The sequence below is a fragment of the Carassius auratus genome, unplaced genomic scaffold (assembly GCF_003368295.1).
Source record: "Carassius auratus strain Wakin unplaced genomic scaffold, ASM336829v1 scaf_tig00215412, whole genome shotgun sequence".
Taxonomy (NCBI): domain Eukaryota; kingdom Metazoa; phylum Chordata; class Actinopteri; order Cypriniformes; family Cyprinidae; genus Carassius; species Carassius auratus.
The window spans coordinates 47,625-67,375 of NW_020528077.1; the positions used below are offsets into that span (position 1 = coordinate 47,625).

The 19,751-nt window shown below is 36.2% G+C and overlaps 1 protein-coding gene across 1 annotated transcript; it reads right to left on the reverse strand.

Annotated features, from left to right (window-relative positions):
- Positions 1–2,184: 2,184 nt before the first annotated feature.
- Positions 2,185–9,510, reverse strand: LOC113094610 (interferon-induced very large GTPase 1-like). Its single transcript, XM_026260206.1, has 2 exons — positions 9,484–9,510; positions 2,185–7,050 (listed from the first exon to the last, which is right to left on the reverse strand). Exons 1-2 carry the CDS (start codon positions 9,508–9,510, stop codon positions 2,185–2,187), a joined length of 4,893 nt encoding a protein of 1,630 aa, XP_026115991.1.
- Between the last annotated feature and the right edge of the window lie 10,241 nt (positions 9,511–19,751).

A 19,751-nucleotide genomic window follows, 5' to 3' on the forward strand; every position in this document is an offset into this window, starting at 1 on the left:
CCCCGCCTTTCATGTGTCCAAAATTAAACCCGTGTTTTATGCACGTATTAATCCCCCTACTCCGGTTCCCCCGCCGCCACGTCTCGTAGATGGGGAACCGACTCATTCGGTTAATCGTATTCTGGACTCGAGACGGAGGGGACGAGGGTTCCAGTATCTGGTGGACTGGGAAGGTTACGGTCCGTAGGAGAGGAGTTGGGTACCTGCTAGGGACATATTGGATCACTCCCTTATTGATGAATTCAATCAGCAGGTAGGCCCTTCTGGGAACTCCAAGAGAAGTTCTTAGCGGGGGAGGGGGGGTGGGGGGGGGTATTGTCTCAGGGTGTTTGCACTTTGTGGTGAAATCTGTGTGTTTCGCGTCTGCACTGATTATTTGTGGGCGTCTCCGTTAATTGTATCAGCAACAGCTGCCACTCATTACTCATCTCCTATATAATGGCTTGTCTCACGTCTTGTGTTTGTGAGATCGTTGTCATTTGTTTAATGTGGTTTCCCTGTTCGTCTGGCTTTATTGTTGTATGCGTTTGGATATCTGTGTTTACCCTTGAACCTCATCCACTCTCCACACGTTCACTCAGCCACGGACACTTACCTTCGGCTCTATTCCCCGCAGTTCTCTCTTGTTGTCTACACGCCTTCATCATCCGGATTACTCACCTTCTCCCCGCCACCATCAGGATTCCTCACCTCCTCACCACCACCACGGAGTGCCAACGTCTCAGCATCATTGTTTGTTTGTGTATTCATACTCATCTATTTTAATTAAAACTGTTAATTTCGCATCTGCTTCCAGACTTTCCTTAATCCACCGTCACAATATGAATATAGTTATGATGTCAAAAAGTCAAATTTGATTCTCACCTTTACAAAAGCAAATGATGATTACATCATAGAGACAACCAAAATGGGTAACACATTATACATTTAGTGTAATTACTGTACATCAGGAAAGAGTCACATGGTGACATATCAGATGTTGATTACACAAGAAAGAACTATACTCAAATACACAAAATCCTTCACTTAATTAAGAAGTAATATAGTATTAGGCTATATAAATATGCAGTGGCAAATATTTATTTATTTATTTATTTTTGTGATCATCCTGTTTTAATGATGAACCTGGATGCAATGTTGCATCCGGTTGTCTTTCTTCAGTCTTCACCTTTTCATCATCAACATACAGTAATTTTCTCTATCCCAACCACACTCTTTTAAAAAAAAAAGATGTCTATAGTTTTGCAGCTGAATAAAACTTAATGTGCAGAAAAGACATTTACACAGTTTATTTTGGTTATATTTTATATATGTATTAACATTACATAACACATGAAAAATATTCACACAAGTACATTTGTAGAGACATCTCAGGCAATGATTTACAGGTCATGTTATTTTAAAGACTGTAAATGATTTTTTTTTTATTACTTTTAATAAGTATATGAAGAATGATAAAACACTAAAGATAATTCAAAAGATGAAACACTAATACACTCTAAAAAAAGAAATATTGTTTTGATTATAATGTCATCATATACTTGAATGCATAACTCAGAATTTCAATCATCACTGCCTGTATTTATCTCTATTAGTTCATTACAAAAATACAACATTTAAAAAATGTATTATTATTATTATTATTATTATAGTTTAGTTTACTTTATAAACTAATAAACTATAATATTTTATTGTAGTATCTTTCTAGTAGTTTCTGGAATCTGCAAATCAACAACAACATTTCAGAGAGATCAGTGGTGATGCTCCATTCTGCATTAACTCCTCCTGCTCTTCTGTGTTCTCTCCAAGTTGCTTGCTCTCTTTCAGTGTTCAAAATTTCAAAAATGGCTGTAATGATCTTCACACTAAGTTCCTAAAAACACTTTCTTCAATGTTTCTTCATTTGATTTTTATTTCAGTTTTAAGGCAAGCTTTTTGCTCTTTTCATAGAAAGTGTTCATGATTTGTTCTCTGAGCCTCTGTTGCATCAGGTTATTCATAGTTCATTGTTTCTTTCTTTTTGATGGTCTTGAATTTTTTTAACGGTTTAATGGAAACATTTAAAGACTAGGATACAAAATGCCTTGGTTGCCTTACAGTTCCCTCGATATTATTTCTCATAAAGACTGCCATGTTACTTTTAGGTAATAATTGTGATTTGAGGATTTCATGACAACAGCATTTTTAGTGATCCCCCTCTTCAGTTATTTTCACAAAATGTGGTCGAATTCTCTTACTTTTTGACCTCTTTGACAACGAAAAGATCCACCTTCTTAGGGTTAATTGTCTTTTTCTCATGAAAGTGTAGTAATAATCTAAACTATCAATTACATGTTCTTTTGTGTATTTTCTCCAATTTTCTGGGATCTCTCCTTTACCCTGAAATGATTTTCCATAGTATTTTTCCAGATCTTTCTGGAATCTGCACACAAACCACTTCCAGTACGGTAGGTCAGAGAGATCAGGGGTGATGCTCCACTTTGCATAAACCCCTCCTGCTCTCCTGTATTCTTTATATGGGAACCACTGTCCAGATGATTTAAAAGATTTATTACTCATTACTAAAGATGAACAAAAATCTATACCAAAATCCATTGTATCATCATAATAGTATCCATTTACTCCATCTAATCTGTGGAAAGGAACACTGTGATCTCCATCATGGTTTTCTATGGTGTTGGTGCAGGTGGCTCCACAGAACGGACATTGAACCCAACAGCACTGACAGAAGTGATCAATCAGAATCTCCTCTGGCCTGAACTTGGGATCCAGTTTTTCAGTTTTCAACTCACTACTGATGTCAGCCATTATAGCAGGAAGTTCTTTCTGGATCACATCTTCTAGGAGGTTGAAATCATCAACATCATCATGTTTGACTCCACTGAGGTCTTTCTCAGAGAAGATCAGCACGTCTGAGAGCTGCTGTGTGAAACTCTTCAACCACAAACCAACATCTCCACTGTTGACTTGAACATGTTCAGTGGATTCATGAGCTGCTGTCATGATCTTCTGCTGCAGGAGTTTAATGTTCTCCTCCATCTTGGGTAAAACACTGAGACTGAACTTATCAGTGATGTACCGATTGACTTCATCTCTGATGAAATACTTGAAGTGATCTCTGGGATAATTAATGTAATCCATGTATGCAGAAAAATTCTCATTATCAGCCAGAAACTTCAGGATGTGTTTCTCCAGATTCAATCTGTTTCCATTGAGTGATTCACAGTTTGATCTCATTTCATCTGTTAGATCTCTGGATGTCTTCTTGTAGACGCTCTGCTCAATGGGCTCTTTCAGTTTCTGACAGATAATCTCACCAAAAATGTCAGTTGATGTTGATCCACGACAGTATTTCTGGAAAATATAATAGTACTCTTCTCTCTTCTTCTCCAAATATATTACAGGATCATTAGAGTCTCTAAACAGTTTGTGTTGTTCAGTTATCTTCTTATTTACTCTCTTACAGATGGAAAGCACCAGATCCATGGGGAATTCATTCTTGAACTTATATTGCACTGGTCCTTCCTGATGTTCTATTAATTTTGCTGTGATGTAACCTGTGATTTGTTGAATGTAGCTGATGTTGTAGCCCATCTTTGAAATGTTAAATGACTGAATCATTGTGTCTGTCTGTTGAGAAACATCTGCGATTAATGATCTTATTTGAGCTTCATCCTCTTTAGAAAGAGTTGGACGAAAAATCTCTTGAGCTGATCGGATGGCAAAAGTTAAAGCTCCTGTAATTCCACTGGATTTCTTTAACTTTACATAATCAGAATAACCTGACACAGAGAAAATATCCCTGTTCTGCTTTCTGTGGTCTATAGGAGCACTTTTATTGATGTCCCGGAGGATCTCTTTCACATCTCTCAGTACATCAATGTCTTTGATTGGTTGAGTGTCTAAGATGATCTTATTCATACTCTTTTCCCAAAACAAATCAAACTTTTTCTTCAGTGTTTCTTCATCATTTGCTTTGTTTTTGAGATTTAAGGCTAATTCTTTGCTCTTTTCAAAGAGAGTGATTTCATGGTTAGTCCATTGAGCATCGATCTTTGTCTTCAGGTCCCCCTGTTGTAGAGTATTATTTAGTTTCCTCTTTGTTTCTCTCACAATGTTTTCCTGAAGCTCATTTATTTTCATTTCAAATGATGTTTTCCATTTAATTAGTATATCTTTATCAGTGTCTTTTTCAAAGAATTCTGACATTGACTTTTTCACTTCTTCACTTGTCTTCTTCAGTTCTCTTTTAAGATCAGTTTCCTCAACCTCATGGATTGCTCTATTTTCTATATTGTTGTGTAATTTGTTATCAATTTCCATCATGGCACTACGAAGGCTCCAGGACCACTTGCTGTATTCTGTCTCCAGTTTCCTGTAGGTTGCAACCTCTAGAGAATTTCTGAAGCTGAAGACAAATTGTTCATTCAATAATGCCTCCCAGAGATCTTTAATGCGATCTTTTAGGTCTCTCAGCATCATTCCATGTGATTTTGATGCATGCATTTCAATAGTTTTCTTTAGTTCTTGAATGTTTTCACAGTATTTTGGGTTTGGTGGTGCCATCGGTGGACTGCCCTCCCAGAGCTGAGATATATACTTCACATCATTCTCTATATCAAATGCAATGATATTACTGAAACATTCCTCATCACAGTCTTCCACTTCAGCAGCAAGTTTTGTCATCTCATCCAGTTTTTCTAGCAGTCGTCTCCTTCCCTCCATGTTTTTTTCTCCAGCTGTGACGTCTGAGACGTTCTGATGCACAAACACACAGCTGGGATTCAGTCTGACCCTCTTCATCCTCAGGAAGGCCTGAACAACAATCTGAAGAATATCTTGCATCTCAGCAGGATTTTCTCCAAAGATATTAATCAAAGTCATATTTCCCAGACCTACAACAAATGTGGCCAGTTCATTGTCATGATGTCTTGTTGATCTTCCAGCCAGTTCTAGAGCACGAAGACCCTCAGTATCTACAACCAGAATATAGTCAAAGTTCATCTGTGTTTTCACCTCGTCTGAGACTCTGATCAGCTGCATGAAAGCTCCTCTGGTTGTTCTTCCAGCACTGACGGCAAACTCAAGTCCAAACATGGCGTTCAGCATGGTGGATTTCCCAGAGCTCTGAAGCCCTAAAACTGACAGCACAAAGACTCTCTGGTCTCCCAGTTTCTGGACGAGTTGATCTAGAACAGCAGAGATCCAGATCACAGGAACATGAGCAGCATCTCCATCCATCAGCTCCAGTGGAAATCCAGAGATCATCATCTCAGCTGCAAGACTCGGGAGAGAAGAGAAGTGAACCTGCAGGTCTTTCTTGTTCTTCTTCACAGATGAACATGATTCATAGATCTGACCGATCTCCCTAATGATGTGCTCCAAACCAAAAGCTGCAGCCTGAAGATCCTCAGACATTCTCTCAAGTTCAGTTTGTTCAGCTTTAAGTTGCTCAGATTTATCATGTTTCTCTTTCAATTTTACAACTGCTGCCCACTTTTCTTCATACTTAAGATGTAGATCTGAAATGTCATTTGAGGTGTATTCATCCAAGAGAATTGCAAGCCATTTGAGAAAGAACAAATTTTCATGTTCAGCATCTGGATTAATTTCTTTACTAAAGAGCTTCATAAACTCACTGATGTCAGATTCATGCTGTTTTTTGCGAATTTTCTTCATCTCTCTTTGTTTTCTGCTGATGTCCATTTCTGTCTCATCTGCTCCAAGTCGATGTAGTTCTTTGTTCTTCTGACTCCACTGATGCCACAGTTTCCCCTGATGAGGCAGAAATAATTGTTTGACTTTCGTCAGATCTTTCTTCTTCAGTAAACTCATCATCTGCTGTGCTGCTTCTCTTCCTCTCCTGCAGTCATCATCATCTTCCTCATCTACTCTGATGTTTGAGTGTTTGGACACATCTTCAAGTCTGAAAGTGGAAGATGATTCTGAGAGATAATCTTTTATAGCTTTTCTGAGTTCTTTAGATACTTCTGACTGATTCCTGTGTTTCAGACCGATCTTGATTTTCCCTTTCTTCGGCTCAGTTATAGCAGATTCATCCTCAGTAAAAAGACAAATGAGTGGCTTTCTGTCTCTGTACAGGTTTTGTATCTTTTCTGCATGTTTGTCATTCCTGTCCAGTTGTGGTAGAAGGACAACATTGACTGAGCTCATTTCAGTGAGGATCTGGAGCTGTTTCTCATGGTCTCCTGCATCACCGTGTAGATTACAGAATGCTACACAGTCACTGAATTTATCATCATATGATCCAGAAGGGCAGAACCAGGCGATCTCCACCACTCCATCCATCAGGACTCTGGTTCTGCTGCTGCCTGTACAGTTCCTTTGGAAGAACATGTTGTGTTTCTCATTGATCAGACTATTCATCAGCTGAGACTTGGATGAAGACACGGAGCCAAACCTGAAGAAAAACACCATTGGTGTTTCAGCCTTGTAGATGGGCTGGGTTTGACTGATGATTTCATTGTTGGTGTTGGTCATCTTCCAGCTCTTGTTGATTTGTCTGAACGTCCAGAGAGGAAACTCAATCTGTTGAGTGAATGGATCAGGAACAAGCAGAGGCAGAGCGTACTGACACTGGGACAGTTTAGTGACCATCAACTGCTTCAGGAATCCATCAGCACAATGAAGCATGGCCATCTGAACATCCATCGGGTGAATGAGGTCAGATTGACATGTTCCTTCATGAAACAAGCTTTTGTTTTCAAAAAAATCTTCAAATATATCACTCTCAGATGAATCATTGTCTGCTTGTTTTAATCGATCTCGTTCACTGATCACTTTAGCATGAATATATCTTGCTCTGTAGTCCATCATCAGTAGTTTCTGTATGAAAGTCTGAATCAGCTCTTCTTCAGCACAAGACTCATGGGACTGTAATGAATGCTCAGTTATCTGAAGAACATCTGGAGCTCTTAGTTTGTTGTGGTGCCTGTCTTCAAGATGAAGTCTGTTAAACAGATCCTTTTGTTTAGGATCTTGTAGGTACTGATATGATCTAAGTCCCGTTCTGAAGTCCTTGATTTTGCCCTGTTGAACGAAAATAAACCATCATAATTCCATTGATTATTCACTTTGGTTGTAACAATACTATAATTCTAGCCTGGCCTTTCTTAAATTTTTAGAAGGACAAGTGGATTTGATATGTTGTAACAGTGAGTAACTTTGTTTAACAAAACTAAATCATAGTAAATGTTGCAGATCAAAAATAGATACATTTATAAATAAATAAAAAAAATCTACATATCTTTCATAGCATTTTAACACGTTTTCCATCAGTACAGAAATGGAAAAGGTAACATAGGTATTAATGCAGTGAATACTAGGGCCAAGGTGTTCACCGTGTATTGTTCTGCAGTCTCTAGTCTTGTGCTGCACCTTCTTCTTGTGGGCTCATCTTAAGAAAGCAGAAAGAAAAGAGATGCACTTTGAAAGAATGGAAATGAAACATGTTTTCAGAACTTCAGTTACTAATTAACATTGTTTTAACAGTTAACAACATTTTAAACTCTCTGAAAAACAATCCAGTAATCATACCAATTATTTTGACATGCCAAAATAAATGCCAAAACATCCATTTGTTAATTTAGTCTTAAATGTAAATTGTTAGTTAATTTCTCAAAAAAAAAAAAAAACTTTTAACAAACAAATAAATATATTTTTAGCCGGCCATAAATCGGAACCGGACGGTTCTAGGTCTATTTTTGGCAGATTTTTTTCCGGAAGTGCTCTCGCGTGCACAGACTACATTGTAATCATTCGCTATCATGTCATTTGTGTGGAAGTATTTCGTAATCTGTGCGCAGGACACGGGCAACCATTCAGCGCTGGAAGTGCAGAGCTACATGTCTGAGGCACAGATAGCAGGAAGGACAAATGGCGCACAAATAAGAGTCCCTTTCCTGCATGCACTGAAGCTGAGCGGGCGTATCTGTACCTGTCCGCGCCCTGCCCTGATGTTCAGCTCAACTTCTCGCCTGTTGGATGAGAAACGAAACTGTAATGATTAGGCCACTGAAGGCAAGTGTAGTGAGAACCCAAGTGCAGTTTATTGTCAACAGTGCAATCCAAAACATCCAAACATAATCCAAACCAGGAGAGGCTGCTCTCTGCGGATACATGAGGACTGAGCTCCCGCTGAACGAGTGGAGCTCACCGTCTACGAGATCGGCGAAACACATTTTTAAATAGGCGCTGTCTTTATAAATAAACCATATATTTGAGTTTTAAACAACTACATTCTGGCCTGAAATACTTTTAAAATTACATTTCATGACACAATAACAGTAATATTTGAAAATTATCCGAATAAATGGTGGTTGAACTCAACCAATGCTGCGTGAACTCAGATCGCTTTGGCTACTGTTATTTTCCCCTCAGTATATTTACAATAAAACGAAATAGGATATAAAATACCACTGCCTCCTTTCATTTTCATTTAAACATAATAGCAGCTGCAGAAATGTACTTAGTTCAGGGATAAGTGTAACGTTATATACAGCCATTACAATGAAAGAAATATTATATAGACTTGCCTTTTTATTTTCATTTTTACATATAGATAAATTGAATACAGACCAAAGAAAACCTGTTAGATTTACCCCGCAGCTGAATTATATTTTATGTTTAACCACTAAAGACACATCAGAGCCAGCGGCACATATCAGAAGGTCTATCCCAGGAGAGGCTGCTCTCTGCGGATACATGAGGACTGAGCTCCCGCTGATCGAGTGGAGCTCACCGTCTACGAGATCGGCGAAACACATTTTTAAATAGGCGCTGTCTTTATAAATAAACAACAGATTTGAGTTTCAAACAACTACATTCTCGCCTGAAATACTTTTAAAATTACATTTCATGACACAATAACAGTAATATTTTGAAAATGTTGATCCGAATAAATGGTGGTTGAACTCAACCAATGCTGCGTGAACTCAACCAATCAGCATGTTTAGCGCCAAAGTCCCGCCCCCGAAAGTTCCTGAACTTTAAAAAAGTACCACCTCGCCAGCAGGGACTTTCTGGGGGGCATTTTTTTACCCGGAACTTTTATTTAGTTCCTGGTTCCTGCGGTGGAAACACACCAAGTACCGGACCAAGTCCCTAGTTCCTGGGTAAAGTTCCTGCGGTGGAAACGCGGCTATAGTCTATTTTGCCGTCAATACTGTTGATGGTGTCCTTTATCAGTAGGCTTTATATTTATGCTCAACATGAAGTATAGATATTGTTGTCGTGAAGACTGGACTGTTGGCGGCCTCCCTCTATGTCAGGCACGATTCTGGTGTGTAAAGACACAGAAAATGCGAAGCAGCCGCCACGCAGCAGAACCGCCACGCTCACAGCACGCAGCTAGTGTGTCACCGGCCTGAGACTCAGGAGGAAAAGTTAGGTAAAAATTGATTATCTATCTATCAATAAATGAAGCTTTAATGAAAGCACAGACTTTGATGATATATAACTAACCTTAGTGTAGTCTACTACGTGATACATTACCCACTTTTAAAAAGCGTGAGGATACTTAACAACTTCGTTTTGTGTCAGAACTTTCACACTTTCATTCATAAATTCACCCGTTTGTGTTTGAAAAGCGACAGGGATTGAATCGCGGAAATGGAACTTGCTGTATAAGGGGCCGTTCACATATCAGGCCTAAAAACACGTGGAAAACGCTAGGCGCGCTGCTTTCTTCTTTCCAAAGTGCTTGGGCAGTTGCACCCCTGAGGCGTCTGCCTTTGCTAAGCAACCATGACGTGCTCTCTCTATGAAGATGCGGAAATTTCAGCAAAGGATAAATGGATTTGCAGCTCTAAAATTCGCTTGCAGCAGCTCTACTTCTAAATTTATTTCAAAATGGCAATCCATATACAACTATTCCTGTGAAAGTTTCCTTACGAAAACTTACGAAAATTACCCATGGTTTTATCAATAACACCACAAATCATCGTTTTTGTAGCCATCGCAACTGCAAATTAACCATGGTTTTTTGTGTGTGTGTGTGTGTATATATATATATATATATATATATATATATATATATATATATATATATATATAATTAGGCAATAATGATTGGTTAATAATAACACTGTTTATTTTGTATTTGCCTACATTATGTATAAACAGTTTATGTACATCTTATTACAAATGACACTTACAGGACAATCAAATCCTTGTTTAAGCTACTGACCAAACATTTAATTAAAATATTCACTTCATCTTTCTGCACATGTGCACAGCGCGCTATGAGAGGATTTCACCATTTCATTTGATAAAACTATCGTCATTCATTCGTATCGTATACACAGACTGACAGAAACGGCAATGTCTTTACGACAACGTGTCAAAATAAAATATCGGTATAACTTGAAGAAATTCAAACAGAAATATAGTACTATTGCACAGTAGAGTATACTATAGGTCAAGTAGGCCTAATAGCTAATAATAATAGTTAAAAAAAAACACAGAAACTCTGTCTACAACCCACCAAAATAAAAGTTTGGTCTAACTCAAAGAAATTATGTAAGAAATTGCTTAGTAAAATATAGCTACTTAAAAGATATACTGAAACATTATTTTAAAGGAATATCACACAAGTTTTCATAGAAGTTTTAATTTAAGCTTGCCAAAACAATAACACCATATTTTTCAAAAACAATTTCTAAAAGTACATTTGTATTTGTGCCTATAATGTTTATTTATTTATTATTATTGTCAGCTAATAAAAGCTATGCTTCAGGACCATATTCATATAACATCTAAGGCTAAATGTAGCTCTTGACTGGTTGAGTTAGATGATGATTAACTCTAAACAGAAGAAAATCAGTTGAGTCTCTCCAGCTGGAAATGTCATTGGCTGTTAAAGTCTTGTGTTTCTTATAATAAATTGACAATTTGATTGGCGGCGGGGTATCTGACAGGCTCGCGCAGGCCAGGACTACTTTTGTGCTTGCACTAGCAGTGAGCGGCTTGTGTGTGTGTGTGTGTGAGTGTGAGTGCGCGCGCATGTTGACGACGCCGACCAGGGCTGTCTCTCTGCCACATACAAAGGCCAGAGTAAAAACATTTTAATATAAAATTTTTTGCCCCTTTTTGAACTTTGTAGATGCTACCCAAGAAGGACATAGGAAGCTTTTTCATAAAGCAGAGTCAGAGTGTAAGTAGGCAAAATAACTAGCTAGCCACACAAATAAACTAGCAGTAGTCAAGTCAAGTGTCCCCACCAAAGCTGAGACCAAACCTACGCCCGTGGGTTTAACTGCTTACATTAGCTGTTTAATCTAAATATTTTTTAATGGGCAAAATAAATTTTTTTTTTTTATTATTTAAATTTAAATTCAAACATATCGAGATATATATCGAATATTGTAAATTTTTTGACAGTATCGAGATACAATTTCGTATATACTGGCCAGCCCTAATGTCTGCTAGAATGTTAATAAATGTTCAGTGTCGGGACACTTGTCTTGTAATTGATTTTATTATTATTATTATTATTATTATTATTATTATTATTATTATTATTATTATTATTATTATTTAAAAAGCATGGAATAAAAAGGAAAAAAGAAAATTTTGTCTATTTCATTTACGCTATGGTGAATTAAAAAAATAATTAAAATAAAATAAAATTCGGCCCAGTGTTTCATTATGTTCGACTCCGGCCAATAATTTCCATTTCATCCCATTACTCATGCTATTTTTGAGCAGTTTTAAAGGCTTAATTTTTTTTTTAGAATTTTTTTCAGCGGAATCTACCTGAATAAATCATGCAAAATCATCAAAAAGATTTAATCTTATGACACAATGCTATTGTTATTGTTTCAAATTGATTCTTTTTGAGTATATATGTTATAGGCTGTTTTACAAAATGTCTGAATCTAATTATAAAATTGTTTCTTTGTTTTCATTACAGATTTAAAACTAAGATATCAGATTAAATAAATACATGATGGATTTTTATCGTGCAAATGTTTAGCGAAATGCTCTTCTCCGGAGTTAATCTGTCTCGCACAAGAAGATTGATTTACTGTGTGGACACGAAATGACTTGCTCGAGGTAAAGTTAATGCTTATTGTCACTTTTCTGCGTTTGCAAAACTGACTAAGATTAGTTAACCAGGAAATGAGGGAAATTCTGATTTTTTTTTTTTTTTCAGTTTCAGAATGGAAGGTTTGTCAAAGCCGAGAAAGCAGGAGCGAGGTAACTAGAGCATAACCTGGTCGGGGCAGGGTTTCCTCCGGGTTTATTTCGGTCTCATCCTCTTTTTTTTTTTTAAAGCGTAATCGATGTTTAAATAACCTTCATTTATTCAGGCTGCAAAAAAAAAAAAAAAAAAAAAAGATGTTAATGCAAATTGAAACAAGATTATTTTTCTAGCCTCAGATAATTTGCTAAATAAGAAATATACACTTAAATGACTAAATACAATGTCATTATTCTTATGTAGACACTTTATTTTAGTATATTTTGACTGGAAACAACAAGAGAAAAATACTAAAAAAATAATTCCCTTTTGTTGTTGTAGTGCATGTATCATTCATCGCATATATTTTCATCAAAAGACTCTAGTGACAAACACTCATCTTTATATCCTTCACATTCATTAATCAACAGTTCTTCTTTCTCCTGGTTTTAATATTCGTCCAACACTTGGTATTGTGGCCATCTCCTCTTCATCTGTTATTCATTATTCGAGGATTATTGCTGTTGGTTGAGTAGAAGTCATATGTTTATTTCATTACTCTAATAAGAAATGCAACAGTTTGAATAAAAAAAACATTTAATTAAATGAACAGATCATAAGACAATGTGGGGAAAGCTGCTGCGCACTGAAATAAACACTGGATGATATTTATGACATTTGTCAAATGCTTGCAAAGTCATGTAGCCTACACTCATTAACCTTTCAGGATTAAAGCTTTACCTTGATTGAACTGTGTTTTTTTTTTTTTAGCTGGTCATGAAAAATGTATATTCGTTCAATAATTTACCGTTCTGTCACTTTTTACTTTTAACTTGTTACCTGATAATATAAGAGCGATCGAGAATTAATGCGGACGTCTTTTATTTTATTTTTTTTAGTAGAAAAGAGAAAGGGATGATCGCAGTCACTCGCTCTCCCGCGTTCACCACATAAAAGAGCTTCAAAAAAAGATGAGACGTTGTATCTTATCGAAAGTAACACAATGTGTTGCGATTATTGGACAGGATAATGTAATAATGTAAAGTGAAGTTTATTCATATGTACCGATTGAATTTTCTTTTATTTTCTGTACGAATTGAATTGGATTGAATGCCTTTTATTGTCATTTTATTTCACTGCATACTACGAAATTAGGAACACTGCTCCTGACTGGTGTTAGAAGAACAAACATATAACCACAGACAATAAATTAGAACATAAGACTGTACAGTAGGCTGCAATTTTACAAATAAATACAAGTGACGTGAGTCGTGATATTCACATTGAGCAATCTGAGTAAACCGTTTACAGTCTTCACATTGATCTGCACAGTATGTTTAAACAAGGGTGACATTTAACACTCGGTTGTTCTCTCTGAGCGATCAGAGGAAGTGCAGCCGTTGTTGGGCCTTTTGATGGTTTCTGGGCGTTAGCAGACCAAGACATGTCGTTGGATATGGGCACATTCCCCGTTGATGTAGAGCGGGACTGGTTCAGTATGACGCCTCCTGAAGTCCAGAATCAGCTCTTTTATCTTAGATGTGTTCAGCAGGGACAAGTTATCTACACATCACCGCTCCTCTAGTTTCTGATTCATCATCTATGTAGGCTGATTCATCGTCTCCTCCTGAGATGAGTCCAATCACTGTGATATCATCTGTAAATTAGATGATGTTGTTGGTGGAATGAGTTGTATTTCACTCATATGTGTACAGAGAGTAGAGTAGTGGGCTCAATACAGTCTTGTGGAGAGCCGGTGCTGAGTGTGATGGTGGAGGAGAGCTGGGATCCCAGCTTTACAGTTTGTGAGGAAGTCTTTCATTCATACACAGATGGAGGAGAGACCCAGTGCTGATAATTATTGCAGAAAAAATATTTATAGTGGAAAAGACCCCTCAACTCTTAAGTCGTTTAATGGGTGCAAGTAATAAAGAAGTTAGCCAGAGGAAAAAAATATTTTTTCCACTGTACACTGTAAAACAACGATTTATGTGGACACCGATTACCCCACCCCCAAGTTAACATTAATTATAAATAACAATCAAATTAAACTTAAAATTTGCTTAATGTTTTTGTGCAGTGTATTTATTTATTTATTTTATCATACGTAATGTTTTACATTTACAAATTATTTTGATGAATAAGCTCATGCAGCATCTGTGAAGTCTTGCTTTCTCTGATATGGTGAAAGTGAAACTCAGCACAAACCTCAAACACACACAAGTGAGTGTATAACTAACAATGGATGTAGAAAAGAGCAAGCGAGTCTGTGTCCTGAGGACACATCGCACAACTTTCTCTTCAACTCAACAGAAGTTACGTGTTGAGACTCACCCTTGTATTCAGTGTCTACCTCAGCCTGCAATTAAAGAAAGTTTGTAAAGCTTTGCTAAGCTTGTAGATTGCTTTTGTCAATTTAATATATTGTTAATGTCTGTGTATAGCTTAACCTAATTTTGGATTTAAAAATATTATCTGCTAAAAGAAAATCGCCTATTTCGGACAGTAATTGATTTAAACGCTAAGAATGGGATGAATTGCGATTTCTATAGTGATTCAATGCTTTCGAAATATATAAACATTAGATTACTAGACAAACACAATTTAATGGAGACCTTAAACCACAGGATTGTGATCTCTCTTTGTCTCTGATGCAGCTAATGTGTGATCTTCTCCTTAGGACTCGTGGCCAGTAATACTAAAGTGAAGTAGTTTTACTTTTCTGTAGTTTTTCAATGGTTCTTTACACCTTACTGACGGCGTTACCTGAGCAGTCTAGCGCTGGTATTTATCATCATTAAACTAGCATCTAACAATGAACAAAAGTTTTTTTTTTTTTTTTCAACCTATGGTTCCATACAACCATAAAGGCTGCTGTGTAATTTGCCCCTGATTAAGCATTTAAATAATCACGTGAATGCACTAAATAATGCAGAATCAAGTCGTTATAATCGAATGAAAATGAATCGAATCGAATTGAATCGTTCTAAATTTGCAGAAATCGTTATTGAATCGACAACCTATGAACCGTGAATTGAATCGCTGCCTACCCAAACATGCACAGCCCCACTCACGATGCTTTTGAGAAACGCAGCCCTAAACCCTAAACATGCAGTAACAGCATTCTGTCGCTAATGTTAACATTAGCAATGATGCTAAAATAGCATTCAAAAGCACTTGGGTAATGTGTAAAAAATGCGTTTCCCAAAAAATTAAAACATTCCTTTATCGTGATATTCTTACAACACTCAGAAAGTAAATAAGATATTTCCACAGCTGCAGGCACGTGCAGGCTCAACCTGTGCAGAGCACATGCCCTTTTTGCCCTTACACTCCGAAGTGCCCTTTTTTTGGTGGTGTTTTTTTTTTTTTTTTTTTTTTTTTTTAATCAATGCTATTGGTCACCCTTTACGTCTGTCTGTCTGTTTTACCAAATGAAAGTTCTTAAAACGAGCTTGTGTAAATCTTATTGGATCCTCAAGCTGTAAGTAAGCTGATAACTCCGCCCCCTCTATATTCATTGAATCAACTGAAGTTTCACAGCAGCCGCACAGTTGACAACAGCTGAGCTGAACAAAGTTTTGCGAAGGGTAAATAAATATCTTGTTGTTTGAATAAGTACTACTAAACACTGTCTATAAAGGCTAATGTTTTATTTATTTGATGTCTGACTGACTCACTGACTCAGACATGTGGGATGTCGCCTGAGAAAGAGGGCTAGCATTTGCCATCTAGTCATAGCCAATACATAGCCAACACAGCCTGTGCATACAGTTGCATTTCATCTTTTATAAAATGCTAATTTGGCCAAATGCATTTTACCACAGGAAAAACTGAGCGCTCCGTCTATATAGCTAAAAAAACTAGTTTGTAACCTGTAGATTAAAGTGTAATGTGATGCCTGCAGCGGCAGGCGCCGTCGCCGTTTTAATGACGGACAGAAAAAAAAATCACATTTGCACACATTCGCTGGTCAAAAACGATATATTGATAAGTAATACAACAACATATAATGTTTTTACCATCGGAAAATCATAACAGGGGCGCCCCCGCGCTGTTTCGTACTGGAACTTACACAAAGCGCAAGTGATCCTCTTCACCTAGATAACATATCTAAGAAATTTCTTCTTTGATTTATGATTGCTGATACACTTAATTTATTAACATTTAGCCTAATCATGTTATGGTATACTCTCTGTATACTCTCTTTATAAAATGTTGTAAAACATGGTTTTACTACAGTAATGTAGTAGTAACTAAAAAAAAAAAAATTACAGAAGATCACTGAAATCTTTATATTTTATCATACAGAATGTAATTCATGATTCATTCCAAGGCTTCATTTATTTGATCCAAAATACAGCAAAAACAGTAATATTGTGTAATATTTTTACAATTTTAAATAACTGTTTTCTTTTTGAATATTTTAAAATGTAATTTATTTTTGTGATCAAAGCTGAATTTTCAGCATCATTACATCAGTACTCTTCAGTGTCACGTGATCCTTCAGAAATACTTTTCACTGCAACTGTACTGTTCACACTATTTTTATTTATTTTTTCATTGCTGGCTTATTTTAGGGAAAGTTTAGTGAATAAGAGACCTTCAAGAGACCAACATCCCTGGTCCACCACAGTATAACATTTTTGCCAGATACGTGGCTCACAGAAGGTTGCTGTTGTATTAGGTTTAAAGAAGCCCTTAAAACCCTGTTTATCTATATTATCTAATTATCTAATATTATTATTATGGTTGTTATTAATCGTGAATAAATCTAAAGCTTTTGAGACTATTATTTTGTGTTATTGAATTTGTCATGAAGATGTGACCATTTCTTCCTTTTATGCAGGCTTAATAAATAATCTTGATATAAACAAAGGGGGGGGGGGGGGGTGCCCTTTTTCAGTTTCAGCACATGCCCCTCAAAAGGTCTGTGAACGGCCCTGTACAGCTGGTTTTATTAACTCGAGTTGTTCCAGTTTGCTCCGGTCATGGTGGGTTGATTCTTCTGCACGTCACGCAGTAAACTTACAAATAATGATTTAATTAGAAGAGTTTACACAAAACTGTTGAGCCACACATACACACAAAATGCTCTTCAGAAAATGTAATTGTTGTAAATGCATTAACGATTTAACAGACATTAACTGCAGTGTTCTTAATCTTTATAAGTTCGTATACTGTTCGGGTTTACACGCTTTCTAAAATGAGTCACTTAACCGTTTACCAGTTAAATTGTTTGCAACATAATAATGCCAGCATGATCTAAAGGGAGCTCGTGATAGCCTACTGGAGGCGTGGATAATACTAACATCCTATTTTCATTACCAATTAAAACATATGATGTTTAACATTTATCTAATTTAATTAAAAATAATACTTTCTTAGTTATAAATACATTGCGACATTTCTGAGTATCCTATGGAACCCAGTATAGTGCGCGGGATTTAATTTGTCCCCCGTTTTAAGTTAAATCACGCACGATACCACACGTATTTCCCTCATTTTTAAATACATAGTGAAATAATCAATATTAATTCGTTTTCAGTAAATCGTGTGCACGATAAAAAAAAATGAAAAATGAAAAAAAAATCGTTTTACTTAATTGTTCCCACAATAATAATAATTCGTTACCTCGTTTTAAGTTATTCATTCAACGAACTTAATTTAAAAATGATTAATTTAACAAAACTATTTCTGTTCGACAGGCTTTTCATTTCCTAAATATTCTACTAATTATAAAATCTATAAATAGTGCATAAAACTATATTTTAACTAGATCAGAATAATCAATGAGAATTATTACATATGTCTTTTTGTCAAGTTATTGAATCTATTACTAAAACTTTGGGCAAAACAAAAGCAAATTCTTTGTAATCATAATTCAACAGAATGGGCCTCAGTTACCAACCGAACATCTTTCTTGGGTTTAGGAACTAGATTACACCTCGTGTCATATAGTTGAAGGCTTTAAACTGAAAAAAAAAAAAAAAGGAAGTTATGTTTGCAGAGTTATGTTTGACACCGAGCTAATGTGGTGACCTACTTTCTCTTGATGAGAGAGTAATAAGCTTTTTCTGTTCTTCTCCAATATTGCCAACATGAGAATAATAAATGAAGAACAAAATGCTCTAGATTTGTCAGAATACACACATGTATAGGTTACAGGAAGAACTAAATGCCTTCCGGTGAGCTGTAAAAAAATTTTTCCTTCGTGGCCAATTGTAAATTTGGTTTCAAGTAAACTTACGATCGCAGCAGTACTGCATCAATGTACTTTATTGTGGTTTTCACTTTCAGATTAGTGCAGAAACATTATAGTTAACAGGATCATACAAGTAACCAAGGTGAAAAAGTCCACTAAAACACACTTTCTTTCAGAATACTTCCATAATGTTCTTAAAGTGCTTTATTTTCACACTAATTTTGTAGTAAAAACTATTCTTTACTTAAGATACCAACATCTATGTGTACTCAACTGAGCTATTTTGAGTCCGCATGGAAATGAACTAAAACAGGTTTTTAACAATGTATTTAGTCACCACCTGTAGTACACTTGAACCCATCTTTTATACACTGTTAAAATTACTCATCACACCTGTAGAAAACGGACTTGTGAAGTATTTAAAATATAGGAATGATATAAAATGTCCAAAATGTATGTATAATGTATTCCCCACATTTTTTTTTAATTATTATTAATTGACTTCAAATTTATTGTAACTAATATTCCAGTTCGGCTATATGATATTCACATACACTTTTATATACATAGTACGATCAAGTACACTTTTACTATGTCATTAGTAGCACTTTGTCCACATAAAAAAATATATATAGCACTTAATTGTACTGCAAAAGCAAAGCATGCTTTCAAGTAACATGCTTATTTATTTTGGGCTAGTCAACTTGTCAAGGATGAAAACTCAAGGTCCAAATGCTAGTGGCAGAAGGTTGTCAGTGTTGTCCTGCAGATGAAAGCAGGATCTAGTAGCACAGAAAAGACAACAGACAGAACCGAACTGTCGGTGAATGAGTAGACTAATCCAAAAACATTCACAGAGATAAAGGCAGGTCACAAACCCAGGAGCCAACTAAATTTATAGCAGTATAGTATAAATACACACAGATGTAACTCATGTATACATCATTGCTCCAACTGTAAATCAACAGGAAGTGATAATTTTGCACACTGCAAGTCATTTAAAAAATAAATTAAAATATTAGACTATTTCAGTGTCTTGATGGAATGACTTTATTGTACTTACTTAAAATGATCAGTGTCGTGCTGCTGTAGCTTTAGATGAGCTCAGGATTGACTGAGGTCAGAGGTCAAGGTCAAGGTCAGCCATTTTGTGTTGACATCATTGCAGTCCTTAAGTGTCACCTCAGTCAGCACTTAAGAATCAGTCTTAGACTTAGTCATTTTTAGCTTCTTTATAGAAGTCTCCTACTCTTAGAAAAGTCTTACTTTTTTCTAAGAGTCTTTTTACACTTAAGTCAAAGCTTAAGACTACTCCAAAGCAGATTCTTGAAGAAGTTTTATACA